The 21,374-nt window shown below is 38.1% G+C and overlaps 1 protein-coding gene across 4 annotated transcripts in view; it reads left to right on the top strand.

Moving 5' to 3' along the window:
* The window catches only part of NRP1 (neuropilin 1), a 155,135-nt gene extending 134,031 nt beyond the window's left edge, over positions 1-21,104 (top strand). For 2 of the 4 annotated variants that reach the window (XM_059729140.1, XM_059729138.1), the window contains exons 12-17: positions 2,827-2,886; positions 9,305-9,442; positions 13,123-13,397; positions 13,881-13,974; positions 16,283-16,336; positions 17,489-21,104. In XM_059729140.1, the coding sequence (XP_059585123.1) occupies positions 2,827-2,886; positions 9,305-9,442; positions 13,123-13,397; positions 13,881-13,974; positions 16,283-16,336; positions 17,489-17,781 (914 nt within the window). In that variant the 3' untranslated portion in view covers positions 17,782-21,104. The remainder of the gene's footprint in view (positions 1-2,826; positions 2,887-9,304; positions 9,443-13,122; positions 13,398-13,880; positions 13,975-16,282; positions 16,337-17,488) is intronic. The other 2 variants (XM_059729141.1, XM_059729139.1) reach the window with 1 other exon arrangement.
* Positions 21,105-21,374: the final 270 nt, after the last annotated feature.

The following is a 21,374-nucleotide window of genomic DNA, read 5'->3' as shown; positions in this document are numbered from 1 at the left end:
ACCTTACATGGCAAGTCTACATGCACAAGACAGAATTAGTAGAGCAAAGTGGCCCAGGAAGAGTGTTGCATTAACGTGGGTACTCTCTCTGGTTGTGGAGCTAGCATGCACAAAGCAAGCTAAGGAAACCCAGAACCATGTTGCTCTGTCCACATGCCCTGACCTAAGCTATTTATAGTGGGGTTTTGGCCATTCTGTACACAGCTTCCTTCTCCATGAAAAGATTTATATTATTTCAACCTATTCAGATATTTTACCAGCGCTCACTTGCAAGGTTATGTCTCCACTCTGTTGGGTCAAGCTCAGTTAGCAATTTGCTATATACCTGCAGTTATCAAACTTATTTTAAAAAAACTGAAACAAATTATTGTTGTGTTGCAACCCCTTGCATGCTTACCTTTAGAAATATTTATGGCTTCCTAGATCTATGAGATAAAATGAAGTTGAAATCTGGCATTCGCTGACTAAGAGGACTGTGGATAGATATCTGACTGGGGTATTAAGATCCCAGCACTTGTTCCTGCCTAGGGCAGGGTGTCGGCCTTGATGATCTGTTCAGGTCCCTTCCAACCCTAGAAACTATGGATAACCTTAGGTAAAAAGAACGGGGGGGGGTTTGGAAGCAGTCAAGTAAAACATCCAAGAGTGAATGTAAAAAAACTTCAGTCTCAGAACCTAGCTCCTTCTGAGCCTTCCCAGTATTTCCTGAAAATTCAGAATGCAACCAGTGAGTTTTTTTCTCAAAGTAAAAAAAAATACACCCCCTTCTGAACAGATACTTCAGATACTTCAGATACTTACTTACTTACTTCAGATACTTCAGAACAGATACTTCAGCCATAGTCTCTGCTTTTCAAATCAGAGATCCCAGATTATTTTTAATTTTTTATAAAATAGCCAAAGCAGTGAATTAGGAAAAGGATCTATTGTCTGGCTGTCAAACTATCTCAAAAAGTTTTTGATACTGGTAAATACTTCATGCATTTATTTTCTTACATATACATAATTCCAGAGCCAGTACAAAAAAAAATCTGGGGCCACTTATGAAGCAAATTAATTGAGCCTCCTAGTTGCAAGGCTCAATACTTAGGGACATATTCTGTATGGCCTTTTTATGGCTATATAGTATACAGGGGAAATAAAAGGAGCACATGAGGACATTCCTTGTTCACTTATATTATTTCTAACAGTCCATTGAACACAGAAACTTCATTCCCATTTGTCTCCTGGGATGGGAGAAATATACACAATAGTCCCTGGCCAACTGAGTACATCACAGGGAGCAGTAAAACTATCCCAAAAAAAACACTGCAGTCTTTTGTCTCTCCTAAGCACAGAATTCTTGGGAAAGAAAGAGAACCAAGATCTGATTCCAAGCCCTGTGCCCTATACCCACCGCACCACAGTGCCTTTATATAGAGGAAATGATTATCTCAAGAATATTATTATTTATTACTTACAGTATGATATCACCTAGAAACCCCAACTCATGTCAGGCCTTCACCATGCTAGGCACTGCACAGACACATTGTATCTTAAGTGAATTATAAATAACACAAATGTATGTAGACACATTTTAAATGATTTAAAACATTTTTGCCCTATGTAAAGAAGGAAATACACTGGTTTTACACGTGTCCCAGTAAGGGTAGAGGACAGATGAAGAGGTGACTTTTTAGCTACTTTCCTTTACTAAATTTATACTTTTGCAAATGTATAAATAACTGGCAGATTCTCTTCCTCAGTAGTATTTGCACCCATGTGAACATCAACATAACTTTGCCTAGTAATACAGTCATAGTTATGCTGTAGGCCAGGTATAGTTTTGACCACATATCTAGCAAATGTATTTGTTTATCCTACAGCTCCTTCATCAAACTGTCCATTAGATCATCCTCTCAGACATAAGACTGGGTATTTCTTTGCATTGGACCTCATCTTAATCATCCTTCTTCTAACACTTAAACTGCTTGTTTACCACGGAGAGAATGAGTCTTTGGCTGATAAGCAGTAGCCTATGCCTTGGTACACAATTTTTCCTTTTTGTTTCCTTTATCAATACAATGAAACATGTGAAGGCAAAGTGTCCACAATCCATCAGCAGTAAATAATGGAGTGCAGGAAGGAGCCAAGGTCCACCTGATCCAAGAATAAAACAAGCAATAGAAAGATTCCCTTATCCCTTGGTCTACATCCAAGAGTGAGGCAGATCACACAAGCAGAGTTTTTAGTACCTCTCACTCTCATGGGCTGATACAAATCCAAGGCAAATTCGAGCCCAAATCCTGTTGCATCTAGTCTACAGTTTGGTTGTGAACATTTCTCACAAGTTAACTATCCGAAAATGCTGAAACATCCTGCAGTGGCAGGCATCAGACAAACTTATCTAATGGAGGTCTACTCAGTCTCTAACATGGGAGTCACTATAATATGGATGAATGAGTGCAGAGATGGGCATTGGGAAGTCCTAGACCCCACTTCTAATTCAGCCACTTATGTCTTGTGTGACTTGCAGCAGTTCACTTCATCTTCACCATTTGTAGTGAAGACAGTGACTGTGGATGATAAGAGGATTAATGAGTGATGACTTGTTAAGGGCTTTTAAGATGTAAAGCTCTACTGTGATTATTTCTGTTAACTTCTTTTTTGATAAAGGAAACCAAATCTTTAACCATAATAATTCTGTGTTTGTGCATGCCTGTTCACTTGTGTGTTTAGCAGACAAACATGTACGTAATATTTTACATGTATATTTAGGAACCACCTAATGATTGCATTGTCTTTCTTTTTTGTTCCATATCTTATATCATGTGTGATATTTTTCAGGTGGTACTACAGTACTGACTACAGAAAAACCAACGATAACAGACACTACATTGCAGCCAGGTATGAAGAAAGATATTTTCTTGTTAAATACACAGTAAATTCCATACCCAAAATTCATGCCAAAGATAAAAATAATGAATTGCAGCACTTCCTGGCTTTCTGTTTCCAAAAAGTCTCTGATGTAAAGAAGCATCTGGTCTCTAAACTCTATACAGTAAATATTTCACTCCTTAAATCCACATGTATATCCAGCAGAAAGCAAGATCTCATTTTGCATCAGCAAATGCCAAATGGTGACAAAACTAAACTAAGTTAATCACACAGCACACTTTGTTTAAATGCAGCACATCCATGATAAAAAGCATGTTTGCAAACTCCAGTAAAAAAAACACACATCGATTCACTATTTATATCCTGCATGGTTTTGCAAAACTGAGACCAGCAACGTTTGCCAGTTTTCTTCACCACAGAGTTGGTATGTTTACAATATTGTTTTTTAGCAACCGCTTTCCCAAATGGCGTTAAGTAAACTGCTACCATCGATTTACACTGAGAGGAAAAGCACCATCATCAGCAGTGGGTTCTCTTCCCTTAATCAATACAATAGCTAACCGCTTTTAAAATCCTGAACTTGCTGCTTCCCAAGGCTTCCTGGTAGTTGAGGTCTGCCCAGTTTTAATATCCTGTACAATTATAGGGAAAAGCCCCAAACTCCAAGGCTAGGGACAGACATTCAAAAAGCTGGAGCCTGAATTGATTTAATCTTTACAGGGTAGTCAAACCTGCCTAAATTGAACCAATTTGCAAGTGAATCAACATTTAGGAAATGCAGTAGCCCAGGCCAGTGCCAGGGCGCTCTAGAGTGCACGCTCAGCCGCATACAAGCTGTGCTGGGGGGCCATAGGCAGCCCTGGCAGTAGCCTGAAGTGAACTGGCCAGGGAGGGGGTTTAATTCCCCCCTCCCTGCCCCACCGGCTCAGATCCCAGCCATTTTGAAACTGGTTTATGTGCACTGAACATATGTTGTTACAGGTTTAAACCAGTTTCTGATCACTTAAACCCAAAAATAAGTAGTTCTAAATGCTTTGTATTCGGAATTGTGAGGAGGTAAAGAGGTCAGCATTCAGTTACTCCCATTTCCTTTATTAAAGCCAAATCAGGCACAGTCTCACAATAATTTATTAACAGGGTGTGTAAGTGTATATCAATGTTTCCTTAACAATATGCTACCATCAGGCTGCACTTCAAGCAAAAAGAATGTTACTAATAATAAGAATGCTTCCTTACGAACACTGATGGTGTGGACCTGATTAATCAGTAACTTGACTTATCTTAGACGTTGCTTTTGTTCTTAACCTCTGAGTTCCCATGCTGCAGAGATGTAAACTTTCCCCACTTTAAAATTTGATTGCCTTGTCCTAGGAATTTGCTTAGTCAGCAGTTATTATTCTGCCCATTGTTATAGTCAGGATGGACTCATGAGACAGGCAGCTCTGCTTGCTCCCTCCTGTACCACCACAGGAACAAGCAGCTTGTGAGAACTGGTCAGGGAAACTGTGATGCAACACTCAGATTCTTGCAGTTCTGCTGAAATCAAAATGCTTCATAGAATCAGGTTGATTTTGATCAAAAACTCAATTTGGAGGGCAAAAAGTAGGAGGAACTGATGTTTCAGCATTTCCAAGACAAACTGTTTTAATTTTCTTTTTTAAATGACTTTTTGTTTTGAATTTGGTTAAAATGAAGATTTTTTTAAGATTAAATATTTTCTAAGCTTTGTAAATTAGAAAGAAAATTAATTGCAATAACTCTAAGCCCTGCTTGAACCATACTTTCCATTCCCCTCTTAGCTGCATGTGCAAATTATGCTTATTCTTGTGGGACTGAGTGAACTGTCCAATCATATGACTGACTGCTTTTGGCAAGGGTCTTTCAGGATCTCCTCATTGTCTTCATTTAACTTCCCTCTTGCACCACCTTCTTGAGCCAGCTTTTTTCCTGCTCTAAAGATAGATTCCTATGAGGTTCTCTCCAGAGTTTTCCAATGTTATTTCCCTACATTGTTCAGAGGAAGCCACTTGTGTCATTGGTCACTGCTCCTTTTCAGGGAATAAAGGATAAGATCCAATCCCCAAATCCTGTTCTGTATGTGGCAGAACAGTGAAGGAACACAAAAATACTGGATTCTCTTTTAAGGCACCATGCAAGATAGTTTTCCACTTTCTGAGCCACTGAAGTCACTGGCTACAAAAAGTGTAATTTAAACAAGTTTTGAAGCTATGCTGAATTACTGAGAAACTACTTAGGCTGCCACCTGACCCAGAACCGGGCAAATGGATTAGAGCTACCTTTCTGCACTTGAACCAGTTGTGAGCCCATAGATTTAATCCTGATTCCCTTCATGAGCTTACCTACAGAGGGATGTCAATGTGGATTGATGCTGGTTATGAATTTTAAGTGGAACAGATATTCCTGATTAATTTCCTCTGTATATTTTATGTTACCAGCTTAAGAGTACCTTATTCTGAATGATCTTAATTCACTTTGGAACTGAAATAGTTAATCAGGAATAAGTATTCTGGAATTCATCTCTGTGTAGACAAACTCTAAATCAATGAAAATGTTGCCATTGATTTCCCTGGGGCCAAGTCCTAAGAACATTAGAAAGAATAATTATGTCAAAATAACAAAAATGTTTCAAGGGTTGAAAATGCTTAGGTGAGAATCTAAATTGTTCCCCAAATTTGAAAAGTGTCCAGCTACCTTGACGTCTAATATATTATTAACAAACCTGCCTGTCAAGGTAACTACCTGTCAGGAGCCAATTTTATTCCTCACCAATATAGCTCTTTTTAAATAACTTCCTTGCAATGGTAAGGAATTGATTTTAAAAATGAGGTGAAATGCTCAGCTCTTACCTATCAACATGTAAACTTAGCTGTACATTTGCATTATATGCTCTCAGCATATGTGCAAGGTCTGGGTAAATCAGAATGTTGAAGAAGGCAAGTGTTTTGTTACTTACAACGCTTAATGCCTGGTTTAAGAAAAATATAATTCAGGAATCCTGGTGCTAAGATCTATTATACAAAATAATTATAAGATATTTATAGGGTCTGATTATCATTTAGAATGAGTAGTTATACATTCCTAAAGTAGGGTAAAGGAACCTCAAGATGTCTGTAAATATATTTTGCTTTCATTTTAAGGCTACTGTACACTGACAGAGTAATATAAAAGGCCTGAGTGTAAATAAGAATTAGTCCCAATATTTCCACTTTGAAGTGGTACAGTTATATTGGCCATTTTCCATTTTCCATTTTCATGTTCCTACACCTCTAAGTAGTAGCATCATATGCAGTTTCCTTAGAAATCGAAACACCATCATGCTCCTTCTCTCCTCTAGTTGGCAGAGCTGCACAAATCTGTCAAAGACTGTGGGCAGGAAAGATTAATGGACTTGCAAGAAATTCACCCAACTAGGTTTTCAAATGACTTACTTATCCATGTGCAACATTAATGATTCCAGCTGGGAACAAAATGTAGTCAAGAGGCACAGCTGTTGTCTACTTGCAGGGAAGATAAATCTCTCCATTGCATAAGCCCCCATATTTTTAGTGTCATATGGTTTTTGTCACACATTGGCCATTATTCTAACAGAAACAGTCTAAGATTCAGTTGCCTTCCTTGCTGTCAATACAAACAAACTTAGAGATGGCTTAAATATTTACTGGAGGATCACCCTGGTACAAGAACTTCCAGTGTCAGAGAGTTGCCAAACAACAGCTCCTCTATTTATTTCCTTCTAGCTGGCAAACTAAGGTGCATGGACATACAAAATTAGGGTATGACTACAGCTGACCTTAGCTACTGTTTCAACCCCTTGTGATCTTTGGTAAGGTAATTTAGAGCAGGTTTTGAACTGTTCTGTCTTATATCAGGGATCAGGTGACACACAACTTTTCCAGGGATCACAAAAAAACCTAGGAGATATATGCTTCAGCCAAATGGTCAAAAGCCTATTTGGTACAGTACCATCAGTGGATGATACCAAATACTTCAACATTAGGCAGAAACAGGTATTACCTCCCACGAAAGTAAAGTGTCATTTAAATCTACATACAGAGATTTCTTAAAACCCAAAGCACAAGGTGTTGCTTCACTTCCCATACATCTTTAGTATTACTATTAGAATTCAGGATATTCTTCTTATCCTTTTAAATATCAAATCCATTCTTAGATGTTCTTAAGTCTTTGGCTTGAATGGCATTCTGTGGCAGTAAGTTTCAAACATGTTATGTGAAGAAGTATTCTCGTTGATCAGTTTTCATAACAAAATTCCTAGTCTTTCTTCTGGAGCATTCCTGCTAGCTCATTCAGAACCATGTGTGTATGTGTGTATATGTAACTGTATTTGTGTATGTATGGTGTCCCTGTTATTTGTCTCCTTTCTACGGAAAACTTTTTTTTGCTATTTGTGATCATTAACATGGTGCAATGTCTGCCAATCAATGTAACATGCAAATCACAGTTCTCCTGTACTGGGTTTGTAGACTGTTAAGGGTTATCACAGACTTCACATCACAAACTTTGCAATCCTTTTGGAGGCAAATAAGATTAATGGTGTATCAGGTTCTTTTTATAGTGCTTTTTTTATAAATAGGTCCATGGGTATGATATTAGAGCAGGGGCAAGCAATGATTTCGGAAGGAGGGCTGCTTACTGAGTTTTAGCAAGCCATCAAGGGCCGCATGACAGGCAGCCAGGGCAGATAAATATTAATTTTCTAAAATTTTTAGGGGCCCCACAGGCCACATAGAATGGCCTGGTAGGCCGCATCTGGCCCATGGGCTGCATTTTGTCCACCCCTGTATTAGAGTCTGGCAATATAACTCTGTCTAGATGTTCTTAGGTGTAAAGGGATATTTTTCACTAACTTAATAATCTTTGCAACCATCTTTCTTTAAAAACCTCCCTTCAAAGAGGATGCTTTTTGAGGACAGTGCTTATGGGAACAGCCCATATAAGGAAAGGAACCTTAATGAATTTCATATTGTGCAGTTTCTTACTCATTCTTTCTTCTATGACAAATGGTCTTCCTAGTCTGTGGAAAAGCTGGGAGTTTTGCTCCATCAAACTTTTGAAGCCCCAAGGTCCAGGGTTATATAATCCAGGGATCGAGAGGATGTATAGGAAATCTACACAGTTCTGCCCTTACCTCCCAAGCCCTGCAGCTTCTAAGAGAGCATGCCCTACAGGAGTTATGTTCCAGTTTCCCTCAACAGAAATTGCCATCTCTGCCTATCCATTCTTCACCCACAATAAAAAGAGGAAATACTGGAATAGAGTGGGTCGTCAGAAAGAAGAATGCAAAAGAGCAGAGGTCCTGTCGAAAACTGATACTGATGAGAGCATGGGGCCCATTGTTTTTGGTCCTTACCCATACAAAACTCTCATTTAAAGTTAATGGAAGTCTTTCCTTGATAAAGACTGAGACATGTTTGATTAATGATTTCAGAAGGTAATGCCTTGAGTAGTCACAGTATTGCACTGGGGACAGGGAATGGAGATTGTGCTAATGGAGTGGGTCATTGCTTAAGGTGAACCCTTTCTTTCAAGAGTTCGTACTGGTGAGAATGGAGTACAACAGATTTTGAAACAGGTTTTAGAATCCACAAATACAAAGAAATCTGCCCTGTATAATCTGTCCATTCAAATTACAAGTTCAATTGAAAAAAATAAACTACTTGGTCTTAAACCTTTGGGCAGAATTGAAGAGAAGCTTGAAAACAAGATATGATCTCATCCTGTCCATAATATCAGACTTCCCTTGCTTTACATGTAGCTTGTTTTGAAGCTTATTTTCAGTTGAATTGGCAATGGTCCACATTTGTCTCCATTTTCAATTTGTCCATTTCAATGCTGCCATCTTGTGGGCCATCTTAACTGCCTGAAACTTGCTGATACAATATTTCACTAAATCTATAGGCTGTGATTGAGCAAAAGTTCTTTCTTACAAAGATCCTTTGGTCCTTGCACTAGGGTTTTGAACTTGCCTTTGTGCTTACCTAAACATTATTGTGAGCTCTTACATATAGGGAAACAATAGAGTATGAAAAAATATGAACAATTCTCAAAAAATTCTGACAGCTGGGACAGTGTTCCTCTTTTAAGGACAAGTTTTCAATAAAAGTTATCTAAAAGGTCTGAAAAACAGAGAAATGGATCAGCTTACAGAAAAGTCACTCAGTCTGACTTATAAGACCAGAAGAGAGATATGGCTAAAGCAGCTATCGGAAATCATTTGATACTTCAGCTATATCCTAGCAATCCTGATCTGTAGGGGCGTCTCAGAATTTCATGTAGAAATAGCTACTTCCATCATCTGATCTAGACAGTTTGTGGTGGTGGTGATTTAATACAAATTGTAATTTACATGGATAATGACATTCTTCCTCCTTACTTCCCTCTGTTCCAGAGTTGCCAGCATATGATTTCAGCTGTGGATTTGGCCGGGGATCTCACAAGACTTTCTGCCACTGGGAACATGACAGTCGAGTAGACTTAAAGTGGGCAATCCTCACTAGCAAAACTGGACCTATTCAAGATCACACAGGTAATCATGAGTTCATGATTTAGCCAACTTAAAAGGGAAGGGTCATTTTGTATAATATTCCAAAGGATCCTCCAGAAATTCAGACTTTGCTATATCAAGTAAAGTCACCTACATTATAACACACATATTTTTAAGAAGATGGTGCCTAATTACAGTCACCTGAATGTGTTACTGTCTCTGAGGAAGTATACTTTTTGACAGGAATGAACAGTATTCCCTACTTCTAATCATTCCCTACTCCTAGCCCATTCTGTCCCCAGTTAGTAACTGTGGAGTACTGCGGAGCAATAAGACTTTCAGACGTCCAGAGACCTTTCAATCCTGCCACTCAGCTTATGATCACCATTTAGTGAGATATATAATTATGAATGAAGCCCTGTATTTTCTTGTTAAGTTATGGGTATAGTCTGCCAAAGAACAGTGTGTAAACCGCTGTTGTAACTTCCAAGACTTCTTTAAACACTCATCTTCCTCAAACACTAGTTGGAGATTCTAGGGATCCCCTTGGCCACCCATGGTTCTTCTACAAATAACATCTCAAGGAACTGATTGGCTGGGCTTTTTTTCCCAGAAGTGCTGCCCAACTCATGCTTGACCTTTTTTCCCCAGAAGTGCTGCCCAACTCATGCTTCAGCACAATAAAGCAACAAATAGAAAGATGATTAATAGAGCAGAAAGGACATTTCAAGACCTGGACACCTCTAGCTTTAACGTTCTTTTTTTCATACATGTAGATTAATCAAATGTGCTACAAACGACTTCCCCCTTTTCACTTCTGCAGCCCCTTTGCTTAATGAGAATGACAAGGAAATTAGATAAAATTGGACTCCTTAAATTCTGAGACACTTTCAATTGAATCTTAAGACAAGTACAGCAGTTTTAGAAAAAAACTTAAAATACTTTGACTATAAATGGCACTGTACAAATAAATGGCATCAAATTAACTAAATGCAGTTAGCTGAAAGGAAGGCTGTAATGGTGGAAAAATTGATGTAAAGTAATGTGAAATGGCTCAGTAGGATCTGACATTGAAAGGAGGTTAAAAGCTGTGTTAGCCAGAGACTGACAAAATCTAAAAGGCATGCATAAGTAAAGCTCTAATTAAGACAATGAAGACAGAGTTCCTGACCCAGAACTCCAATAATATTCTGGAAATGAGAGATATCTGCACTTTGCTACCAAAGAATATTATGAGGAAGAACTTGTCTTCAATCAAGAGCTAAAGCAATTATATTCCTTGAAGAGATTTTATTGCTGCCATTGGACTCTGATATGGTAAAGGACTTATTCTTTCCAGTAGCTGTAGCCTTGATAAGTTTTCAAGGCAGCGTCTTAAAGCCTTTCTTCTCCCTCCCACTGCAACACACAACGGTTTCCGAATTTCCTCTGTGATTCTTAGGTGGCCTTCCCCTCCCCACCACCTCATTTGCCACCCACTCAGCAGCAGCTACAAAATAAGTATTACGGCAGACTACTAGGAATCTGAAAGGAAATGCAATGATCAACAAGTCAAGCAGTGCCTGAAGTCACTGAAGTTAGGCAATTGCTGTCCAAGAGCAGTTTTTATACTATGGAGGTGCAACATTTATTTTTAGTCACATTCAGTTCTTGTTTACACTTGAGTAAATCCCTACAAAATAATTTTCATTCTAACAGCCTCCTCCCTGAAGCAATCATTAAGACACTAGGCATGCCTTACAAAATATGCATATGACTCAAGGTTCAACTGGGAAAATCTTTGCACCACCATGTATATCTGGACTGAGATAAGTCTTGCAACTACTTCAGTAATCCTTATTCTTCAGTCACCATCTGGATGTTCTCCCCTTCATCTGTTGGGCATATTTATACATGTTTATGTCGTCCAGTGAACAACAGAGAGTGATAAAAGAACATATAGGCATGGAAACCTTAGCTGGAGAAGATGAAGAGAGTTTTACTGCAGCAAGACAGAAACAATCATAATAAATAGTTTGTGCTCCCCAGAGCTATAACAACACAGCTGGGCACCCAAGGCAGCTTCAAAGTGGAGGGGGATGCTCCAATTGCCCTGCCCTACTTATGCTACTGGTGCTTCCATAATCTTACCTTTCCTTTTTCCTCCTGTCTTTTCTTTTGTTTAAGTGTTGAATATGACTGTGGCTAGATAATTTAGAATTTCACTGATACCTGATTCCTTGATAAGCTTTGTGTTCTAACATCTGGTTGTTTGGCAGGAATTTATTCTACTCATTTAAGATTCTTAGCTTGTGTAAGCTGACCCAGGTCCATTGAGTTTGGTGGAGAATTACTTTACTGAGCATAGGATACAGGCATACAACTGAGTATTTAGAGTATGAATGTCTCACTGTTGGATGGAAATAAAAAATATCACGAGACAGTCTGGTGTTAGCCTGTCATCAAAATTGATTAAAATGTCCATTCTTCTCTTCTAACTTGATTATGACTGAAATTTTCAAAGGAACCTACAGAAATTCAGTGCCCAAATCCCAATGTATCAGTTTCTTGTACTCTTTGGAAAACCTGATCCATAATTTTGAGAGTGTCTCAAAAAAATATTATGCCAACTTTATCCTTTAAGACAGGGTGAGCAACCTGTGGCATGAGTGCCACAAGTGGCACAGGGAGGCTCTGTGTGTGGCACACAGCAGAACAGGGAAGGAAAAGGCAGCACAGTGACATATAAGACAGGGAGCAAAAGGCAGAGCAGCAGATTGGGCAGGGGAAGGGAGTTGGAGTCACACTCTGGGAGGATGAGGGGTTAATTTGTGGCTCACCTACCAAAAAGTTTGTCCCCCACTGCCTTAAGATAATGAAGTGACCCTGGGGATGCTTTAATTGATAAATTAATTATGGCAATATATTTTTATAGAGAATCAGTTCAACCACACTCAATGTGTTTCAGACCCTAAACATGGTTGTGTAAAATCATTTTATTCTTGTATGGTTATTCCTAACAGAAAATAAAATAAAATACAGTGAAGTATTTAAAGCAGATTTAAAACAGCCCTTCACAGAAAAATGTGGAGTAGGCTAAGGCGTATTTATATACCTGTTTTATATTTATTTATTTATATAATGAGCTAGCAGGAAATGATTTACTTGGGAATTCTTAGATAATGTACATTAATATTATCTCTTTTTTGTTGTAACTCACCATACTGATTTTTTAAAAATTTGCCAGGATGGAGAAGCCTAATGATGAACCAAATCATAGTACTGTGGCTGATGTTCACTATGACATGCAAAGCTCACTTGCAGTTACTCAGAAATGGAGATTTGCCACGTGCATTACGATGCCTGCTCTAGTTTTCAATATGTCCCTACTAAAGAGAGACATCCATGGTGCATCAGGCTAGATTATAGATTCATAGATGCTAGGGTCAGAAGGGACCTCAGTGGATCATTGAGTCTGACCCCCTTCCCATGGCAGAAAAAAAGTGCTGGGGTCATGTGACTCCAACCAGGTGCTTGTCCAGTCTCTTCTTGAAGACCCCCAAGATAGGTGGTGCTCTCCCCTACATTTCCTTAGAATTCCCAAGTTAATCATTTCCTGCTAGCTCATTAGTGAAGCTTCTGACATATACATCTGGAAGAGTATAGAATGATTCTGAAATGTTTTTTAGATTAATGAAAAGTAAAAGTTGGTCATTCTTTCTAACACAGTATTAATGTCACAGCAGGAGATGGCAATTTCATTTACTCACAAGCTGACGAAAGCCAGAAAGGCAAGGTCGCACGGCTGCTAAGCCCTGTGATTTACTCGCAGAACTCGGCACACTGTATGACATTCTGGTATCATATGTCTGGCCCCCATGTTGGCACCCTGAAGATCAAACTGAGATACCAAAAGCCAGATGATTATGATCAAGATCTGTGGACACTGAGTGGACACCAGGGGAACTGCTGGAAGGAAGGACGTGTTCTTCTTCACAAGTCTATGAAACATTATCAAGTAAGATCAGTCAGCCTTGCTTTGGATCCACAGAGCCAAGGTCTAAGAGATTTTGCTGGCTGTATTTCATAGGCCACAGTAGAAAATGTCAGTGGACAATTTTGTACACAATATTATATACCTGTATGTGGAACCCTGTTGCCATGACAGTAAATAACAGCAGCATATTTCATGGTATTCCAGATGACAGCAATATAAGCAATTTGTTGTAGAAGGTCAGAAAAACTACTTTACAAACCATTTCTCATATGTCCAAATGTTGCACTTGCACTGCAGCTATTATTGATAATGTAAAAATCTTTAGGAAAGTTGTCAAATTATTGAATACAACATTGGCATGTGACCAGTATTGACTGATAACAAGCCAAGTGTGCACATCTGACACCATGTGAACTTAAGCTTCATGTTTATTTAAAAACTGGGAAGTCTTGAATATTGCTATTATTAGCAATAAAAGAATGTAAACTTACAACATTTTTCCAGGTGGTCATTGAGGGAGAAATTGGAAAAGGAACTGGAGGAATTGCTGTCGATGACATTAATATTGACAACCGCATAGCACAAGAGGATTGCCCAAGTAAGTATGAATAGCAAGAAACCACTAAAAAGTCCCAGCCAAAATATGATTCATTCTGCTCTAATCACTGTTGCTTTCTTGAGAAAGGGCCATATTATGCTATTATGTATTAATATTAGTGAGAGTTTTTCCACCCTGAACAGTGCCATGATCCAGCTCACTGCTTCAGTCTTGGCCCAGTTAAAACTTGCAGTTAAGTCAAGGACTACAGACTGGGGCCAACATTTAATTTCTAAAGATCCCATTAAGGATGTCTACAGAGCACAAAACAGCACCATGTGGAGATATCCAAGCTATATCTGACTGAACTTTCTCCAAAACCAGAAGCAAGTACAGCCACCACCCTAGATCCCAAAAGCTGACTGGGTATCTCTACACAGCACTTCTCTGTGCTATACTAACTTACTCAGAGCTAGCACACATCTCTCTACATGACATTGCATTGCACCATAGACATAACCCAAATTGTATCTGCTTTGCCCTAAAACACTGTCCACAGCTGGAAGTAGGTATGGTGTTAGCGTTGGAGCAAATAAAGGAGACTAGTTATATTTCTAATCTTCGGTATGACATCATCTTGAATGAAGTCATTTCTACAATACCAACTGCTAACTAAGAACAACATCCCAAGGCAAGACTAATCATGTAGTCTCAGAAAATGGAAATTAAGAGACTTTTTAGATGATCATGTTTCTAAGTTTTTTAGTCCTTTTGTATCATGTCTTTGTTTTAATTGATGCTCAAAATGCTAACCAACTTAGTAAAATCAGTCAGTGTCTTTGACTAGTTGTTTAGTCCCTCTTCTAGACTATCAATGGAAATATTATAGAAGATATACAAATAGTGATCTGTGTTCCACTTCACTGATCACCGTCCCAAAAACTTGACATCTTACTCACTACCTTTTATTTATGGTCTCTTAGTTTGTATCCTGTCTTCACCAATATAATTTATCATTGAGATAAGATTTTGCAAAGCACTTTTCAAATGTTTTATGAAAATCCAGATGTATTATAAAAGCTTTTGCCTCTTTCACCTGCTGTTTTATAATTCTGCAATGGTTGTGACAGCTTTCTTCTAGTGATCATCTTCTAAAGATGGGGTATATTCTGCAGCATAAGAACATGGCATGTTCAGCTGCTCAGTAGACAAGCTGAGTACCTATGACAGACTTGTGAGCATCTGGTCACAGAACAGTCCCTATTTACTATATTCAGTGATGATCCTATGTACAGCACATACTGCTATTAATCTGGCAGCAATCTCAGGAAAAAAATTGTTGTGCTGTCTGTCCTTGGGTTAAAAAGCCCTTGGCAATGACCCCATCACAGGAAGTGAGAATGGAACCAGGATGGTCATTACAAACTCATACCATCTGAGTTAACAGTATAATTCTAGCCTATGTGTCTATTAGCTACTAGAGGGGGACTTAATAAACTTCGGCAGCACGTTACACAGATGTTAGACGGATCCAATCTGGTTACATAGTCTAGGGTGGAGGTGGATTTGAGGAGGCTGTACATTCTCTATAAACCTTAGAATCCAGCCCTGTGGAGGACAATGCATACACAGCAACCCTGCCACCATGAAGCAGAATGTTAGAACCATAATGCTAAGCTGCAGCATGGTCCCTCTCTCACACCGCTGCCTAGCTAGGAGAATAATTTTCTACTTACTCCACACACTTCCTAAGCACCTGGCTCACTTATTCAGGCTGGGTGCTAGTTGAAGGATTTGGGCCTTGGAGTTCAAATCAATTACAATTTATTTATTTACATATAAATAGAGCAGGAAGGCTGACAACAGACAGAGCCAAGTGGAGAGCACTTGTCCATCGTGTCACTAACCCTCTTGACAAGCATGACACTTGATTGATTGTTCAAATCAAAGACCCAATCGTGCAACCCTTACTCACACAAGTAGTCCTTACTCAGAAAAGTAGCTCCCACTGGAGCCAGTAGAACTATTCTTGTGATTAAGTACTTTGCTGATGAAGGGTTGAAGAATTGGGCTTCAAAATTGTAAATACAGTGAATGAGATGCTAATTTCTCATACTGATTTCTCTTTCCCAGACATGGAAAACCCCTGCTGATAATTCTAAAACTGTGCCAAGATTGGGCGGAGGGGAATTTTTAAACCTTTTTTCTTCTCTGTTAATTTTCAGAGCCCATCGTAATGAACGGCTCTGTCAAGCTGACATAATGATGCTCTGACATAGAAAAATCTGCTATCCCATTATTGCCAGCACGATAGTCAATCAGTGTTTGTAACCCTAATAATCAATGTCAATTCTCTTTGCTTCATTAGAATCAACTGATGTGAAGGAAATAGATGAAGAAGACCCAGAAAGTAATCAAACAGGTAAAAGCAATCTTATTGTTAAAATGGAATATATTAGACAGCATATTTTCATATACATTTGGGAACTCTGTAATCCCTTTTTGTTAGGTGCTGTAATCGTGGATGATACTGAATGTTTCCCATTTTTTTATTATATAAATTATAATATATATGACATTTAAGGAAGCCTGAAATAAAAGTCCTTGATATCATGTAGAAGCATTAAAGCTATGCACTTCTATACTAAATCTCACCATAGAATCTGCTTGATTAGAGTTTTCTTATCTAAAGGTAATTTCCTTTGTTGAACAAAATCCTATCATATCTCATAATTTATGTTGCCTACAGAATCTAGGTAATTAAGCCAAAAACTCTCCCAGCTAATCATTTCTCACACTGCACTGAAAATGTCCCATTAGGGCGAATCTACCAAAATACAATGGTTTTTTCCCCAGCAATAGAATAATAGTTGTAAATGTAGCATTAAATGTATCATATTTGTCCTATTATCCTGATTTTCCTTTTTTCAAACAAAGAGCTTAGACATGCCTCTGCTGAAGTCAGTGGCAATGCTTTTTTTTCAAAGATCTCTCTGTTTTAATTACAAAATTAGCAGGATTTTTAAGGTCATCCATCATCATATCTCTGTCATAAATCCAGAAAAGTTCTGAGAAACCATGATGACATGAGGAGACAAAACACTCCTTTTCCAGCATTCACATCCCAGGGACTAATTCTTGTCTATTGAAGTTAAAAGAGTAAACCCGGTGCCAAATGGCTTTGAGGTCAAAATTGGTCTTTTGGTTTGTAAATGTTCCCATGTGGCTAAACTAAGTCTGTAGTCAAGTTATAGAAAATGACAAAATACTGAACAAAGGAGCCCAGATGTATTCTATCTGCCTGCTGTATTATCTCAGGACTCACTTGAATCCCGAGCCAGAAGGATCAGATCAGTAATGACTTACAGCAAACCCAGAGGTAGGGGAAAACACAAAATAATCAGTATCTGAGCAATTTTGTAGTTTTTAGCTATAAATTGTTTTTCCAGAGAGAAAAATAATGCAGTAACTTTTATTAAAATCTAGACATTCTTCCTCCAAAACTCTAACTCAAATTAAAAATCAATTCTTACACTCTGACCTAAAAATGTTACAATTGTTTATTCCATTTCAGGATTTACTTCTTCGTATCCTGTAGAAAGGGATGAATATGATGATAACATCTCCAGGAAGCCAGGCAATGTGCTGAAGACCCTAGACCCTATTCTTATTACTATTATAGCCATGAGTGCACTGGGTGTGCTGTTAGGAGCCATCTGTGGAGTTGTTCTTTATTGTGCCTGTTGGCACAATGGGATGTCAGACAGGAACTTATCTGCACTGGAGAATTACAATTTTGAACTAGTGGATGGCGTTAAATTGAAAAAAGATAAACTAAACACACAGAGTTCTTACTCAGAAGCATGAAGGTATAAAGTAACTAAAGAAGTGTCAGAGAATTGGAATGGAAGGACATGACTTGATTGTGCTGGGGAACTGTTGATCTTTTACTGTACAGGCTGAAAAGTGCGTTGATGACACTGAGCCAGGCTTTTCTCAGGAGCTTCAATGGGTGTAACCGATAAACATGGACAACAATCTGTGTTAATCTGAATCATGTACAGTCTGCTTTTTCTGTTGGTTTCATTTGAAATAATCAAATGCTGGTGTTGAGACCAAGTATGATGTTTTACAGCTCATTTTGTCTTTCTTTCTCTCCTTTTCTCTTGGTTTTCTTTTATGGATAGATTTATTTTTACTGTGCAAAATCCAAGATGCTGTCACAAAGTGTATTCAGTGGGGTCCTTTTGATGGACATGCTGTCTGTAGCCCAGTGGCCAGAAAATAATCAGAGTAACAGCAAGTGGACTCCTGCACTTGTATTTGTGTATAATTGCTCGTGTTGTGCATAGGCAAAGAAGGTTAGGGTGTTTTTGAAAAGTACTGTAGCCTCAGTACCGATATGGTGTGTCAGCTCTGTTTACGAAGCAATACAGTCAAATTTTATTGATGTTTTTCAGTGTTGTACTAAACTTCGTGCTTGTGAATTCCATAAAAGAATATGTGCCATCATTAGACACAACTGGCAACTGAGTGTACTGCCTATAATCAAAACAAAAGTCCTTGGCACTGGCTAGTGTATGTCCTCTCAAGTGCCTTTTAGTTTGTACTGCTTCTCATTGTGTTAACATTAGCTACAACTCTGTTTCCCTCCAGTTAAAGCCCTTGTCTTTAATCATACTCTGGTGGCTCACTGATGAAGAGAGTATATTTTAGTGTAAGAAATAGCCTCCACAAGGCAAGGGCTAATCAAATTTGACAACTTGGCTCGAATGTTCTGCTTTCTGTATTTCAATTTCATGTCTGTTGACCCTTTTGTATAAAGCTGCAATATTCTCTTTTATTGTTCTTTCATATAGAATGTATTTTCAAATGTAAACTCTTTTCTCTCTCTTTCTCTCTCTCTCTGAGTAGATTGCATAAGCATTTGCCATTGTCAAGGAAAGAAAACTGCAGCTTTAACTTGCTGGTAATGGCAAAAGATTTTACTAGACTTGTGTTAAAAAATAAGGGAAAATTCTTAACTTTACCCTCCAAAGTCGAACTTTGGGTTTCTTGTTAACAGCATAAAGTGACAGTATCTTTTTTCCTTAAGTCATGAAAAATCTCTTTTACTTTTACCCAGATGCCTATTAATAGGTATTTACATTTAGAAAAATGATTAAGAAGTTCCTTATTGAAAGATTGCCTTCAAAGATAGAAATGATCCTTTTCCCTCTACTTTCACCCAAAGAGAGGGTTCTGTGGTCTCCTTGAGGTCTGTCTATTCATACTAATCAGGATCATATCCATGTTAATCAGACTTATTCATGGGTACTGAGGGTAGAATAAGATCCTGAAATGTGCAGAGGACGTAATGATTAAGGTCAGGTTATATCAAGGAAGCAATTTTAGTCCAGGTGCTTTTCTCACAGTCTACAAGAGAATAAACAATACTTTCCCTAGAGCATACAGCTTCCTTGTATGTTCATTTTGTGAAGTTAGTGATTGATACAGGTGGATGAATAATGTAAAAAAAGATTCACAAAGAATGAGCTTGACAACTGAACTGCCAATTTCCAATTGTTTTTAAATAAATTATTGGCATAATAAATCAATGGCTTATGTAGCTGGTCCAACAAAGTAAGAAGTTAGCTATGGAGGGCACAACTGTGCTACTATGAAGGGACCATGCAGGTAAGCAAAGGCATTTAAAACCCACTTCTCCATCTCCTTCCTGGCATGACTGATCACCAGTTTTGGGGAAGGTGGGAGAGCTGCTTCCCTAGGACCTCTTCCCTTCCCCTTTAGCAGATTGGTGGGGAGTGGATGAAGAGGGAAGGAAGTAGAGAAGCTTAACTCTACATTTTCCACAATATACTAACCACTCCAGTGGAATTAAGCCAACAGAAAGACACTGGGGCAAGTGAGAGCATGGAAAGTCCTGCAGCAATTTAATTCCTCCTTGGAGCAATGCTGAATCAGGGATGATACAGTTTTTCTCCAAGGCTGCTCCCACAGGACACTATGCAGTATCCTCATGCAGGGATAAAACTAAATAGAATCTCAATCCACCATATAACATCTTACGTGATAGCAGTAGTCAAAAAGTGAAAGATTTTTTACTAAGTTACAATGGAAAAAGCAAACTATTAGTTAATGATACTATGGACTCCTTCAAAACGATCTGAAAAGCTGGAATATCCTCAGAAGGCAGGTTTGAGGGTGAAATCCTGGCCTCCTTAAAATAAACAGTAGAACTCCCAATGATGTCAGTGGAGCCTGGATTTTCAGTCATATGCACCTGATACCACAACCTGGCCACATTAGTAAGAAGACAGCTAGTGAATTATCCCAAAGAAGATTCTTTTTAGTGCACTTGTATCATAGTACCATGATTTAATTGCTTAGGGACAGTTCTCCCTTTGATGAAAACATATTTATTCTATTAAACTGAATGGGAGCAGCACACATGTGTTGCCTTGAAGAGGAAACCCTGGTGTATGGGCCTGATCTGAGGTTACTGAAGCCTTTCCGCTGATTTCAGATCAATGCCCATTCTTGGTCCAATTTAAATATAGGGGGAAGCTTTTTTGCTTTTTTTTAAAACAATTGATCATAACCAATGAAAGAAAAAATATATCTCCCTTACGGTCTCCAGGCATACAGAGCAATGAAGATTTGATTTCTCTGAAGGTAATGGAATGAAAATTGCCCTTCAATAAAGGAAAAATGATACTGCAACTTTACATTGAAAAGTATCTTGCACTGATAAATATATTTAAAAAAATATATGTTTATAAAGTTATTAATTTGTAAAGGCAGTGTTACAAAATGTTCAGTTTATATTGTTTTAGATTGTTTCATAATTTTTAAAGTGTAAAATAACATATTTTTTCTTTATTGAAAAACTATAAAAAAATCTTCTGTAGTAAAATGATTTCATTTTACTGGTATATTATTGCTTCATGTTTTGTACCATCATAAGATTTTGTGCAAATTTTTTTTACAGAAATTTTATTTTCTATGACAATATGACACTTGTAAACTGTTGTTTCAAAATGAACAGCGAAGCCTTAACTTTAAATGACATTTGTATTCTCAGACACGGAGTAGCATAAAAACACATAGAACTGAACTGTAATTTAAATTTCCAAACTATGACTACTACATTCCAAAGAAACAGTTGAATTAAACATTTTCATAAAATATCCCATACCTGATGCCTTTTCTTATGCTTAGATGGATTGTTTTCAAGATAGTCTTTTTAAATTGTCTTTTTTAATATCTTGTAAAAAGCACAATATTTTAATAGGGTCTAATTTGTTAGAAGAGAACCTTATTTTTAGAATAAAAAGATGACACACCATATTTTGCTAGATTCAGCCAGCCTCAAATTATAAACTCACAGAGCCCTAGCCTGCAGCCATTATTCACATAAAAATGAAATACCCTCCCTTGCCAAGGGCAGGCCAAGAAAT

Source organism: Alligator mississippiensis, chromosome 5, assembly GCF_030867095.1.
Source record: "Alligator mississippiensis isolate rAllMis1 chromosome 5, rAllMis1, whole genome shotgun sequence".
In the NCBI taxonomy this organism is placed as follows: domain Eukaryota; kingdom Metazoa; phylum Chordata; order Crocodylia; family Alligatoridae; genus Alligator; species Alligator mississippiensis.
This window is presented reverse-complemented; position numbering and strand designations above follow the sequence as displayed.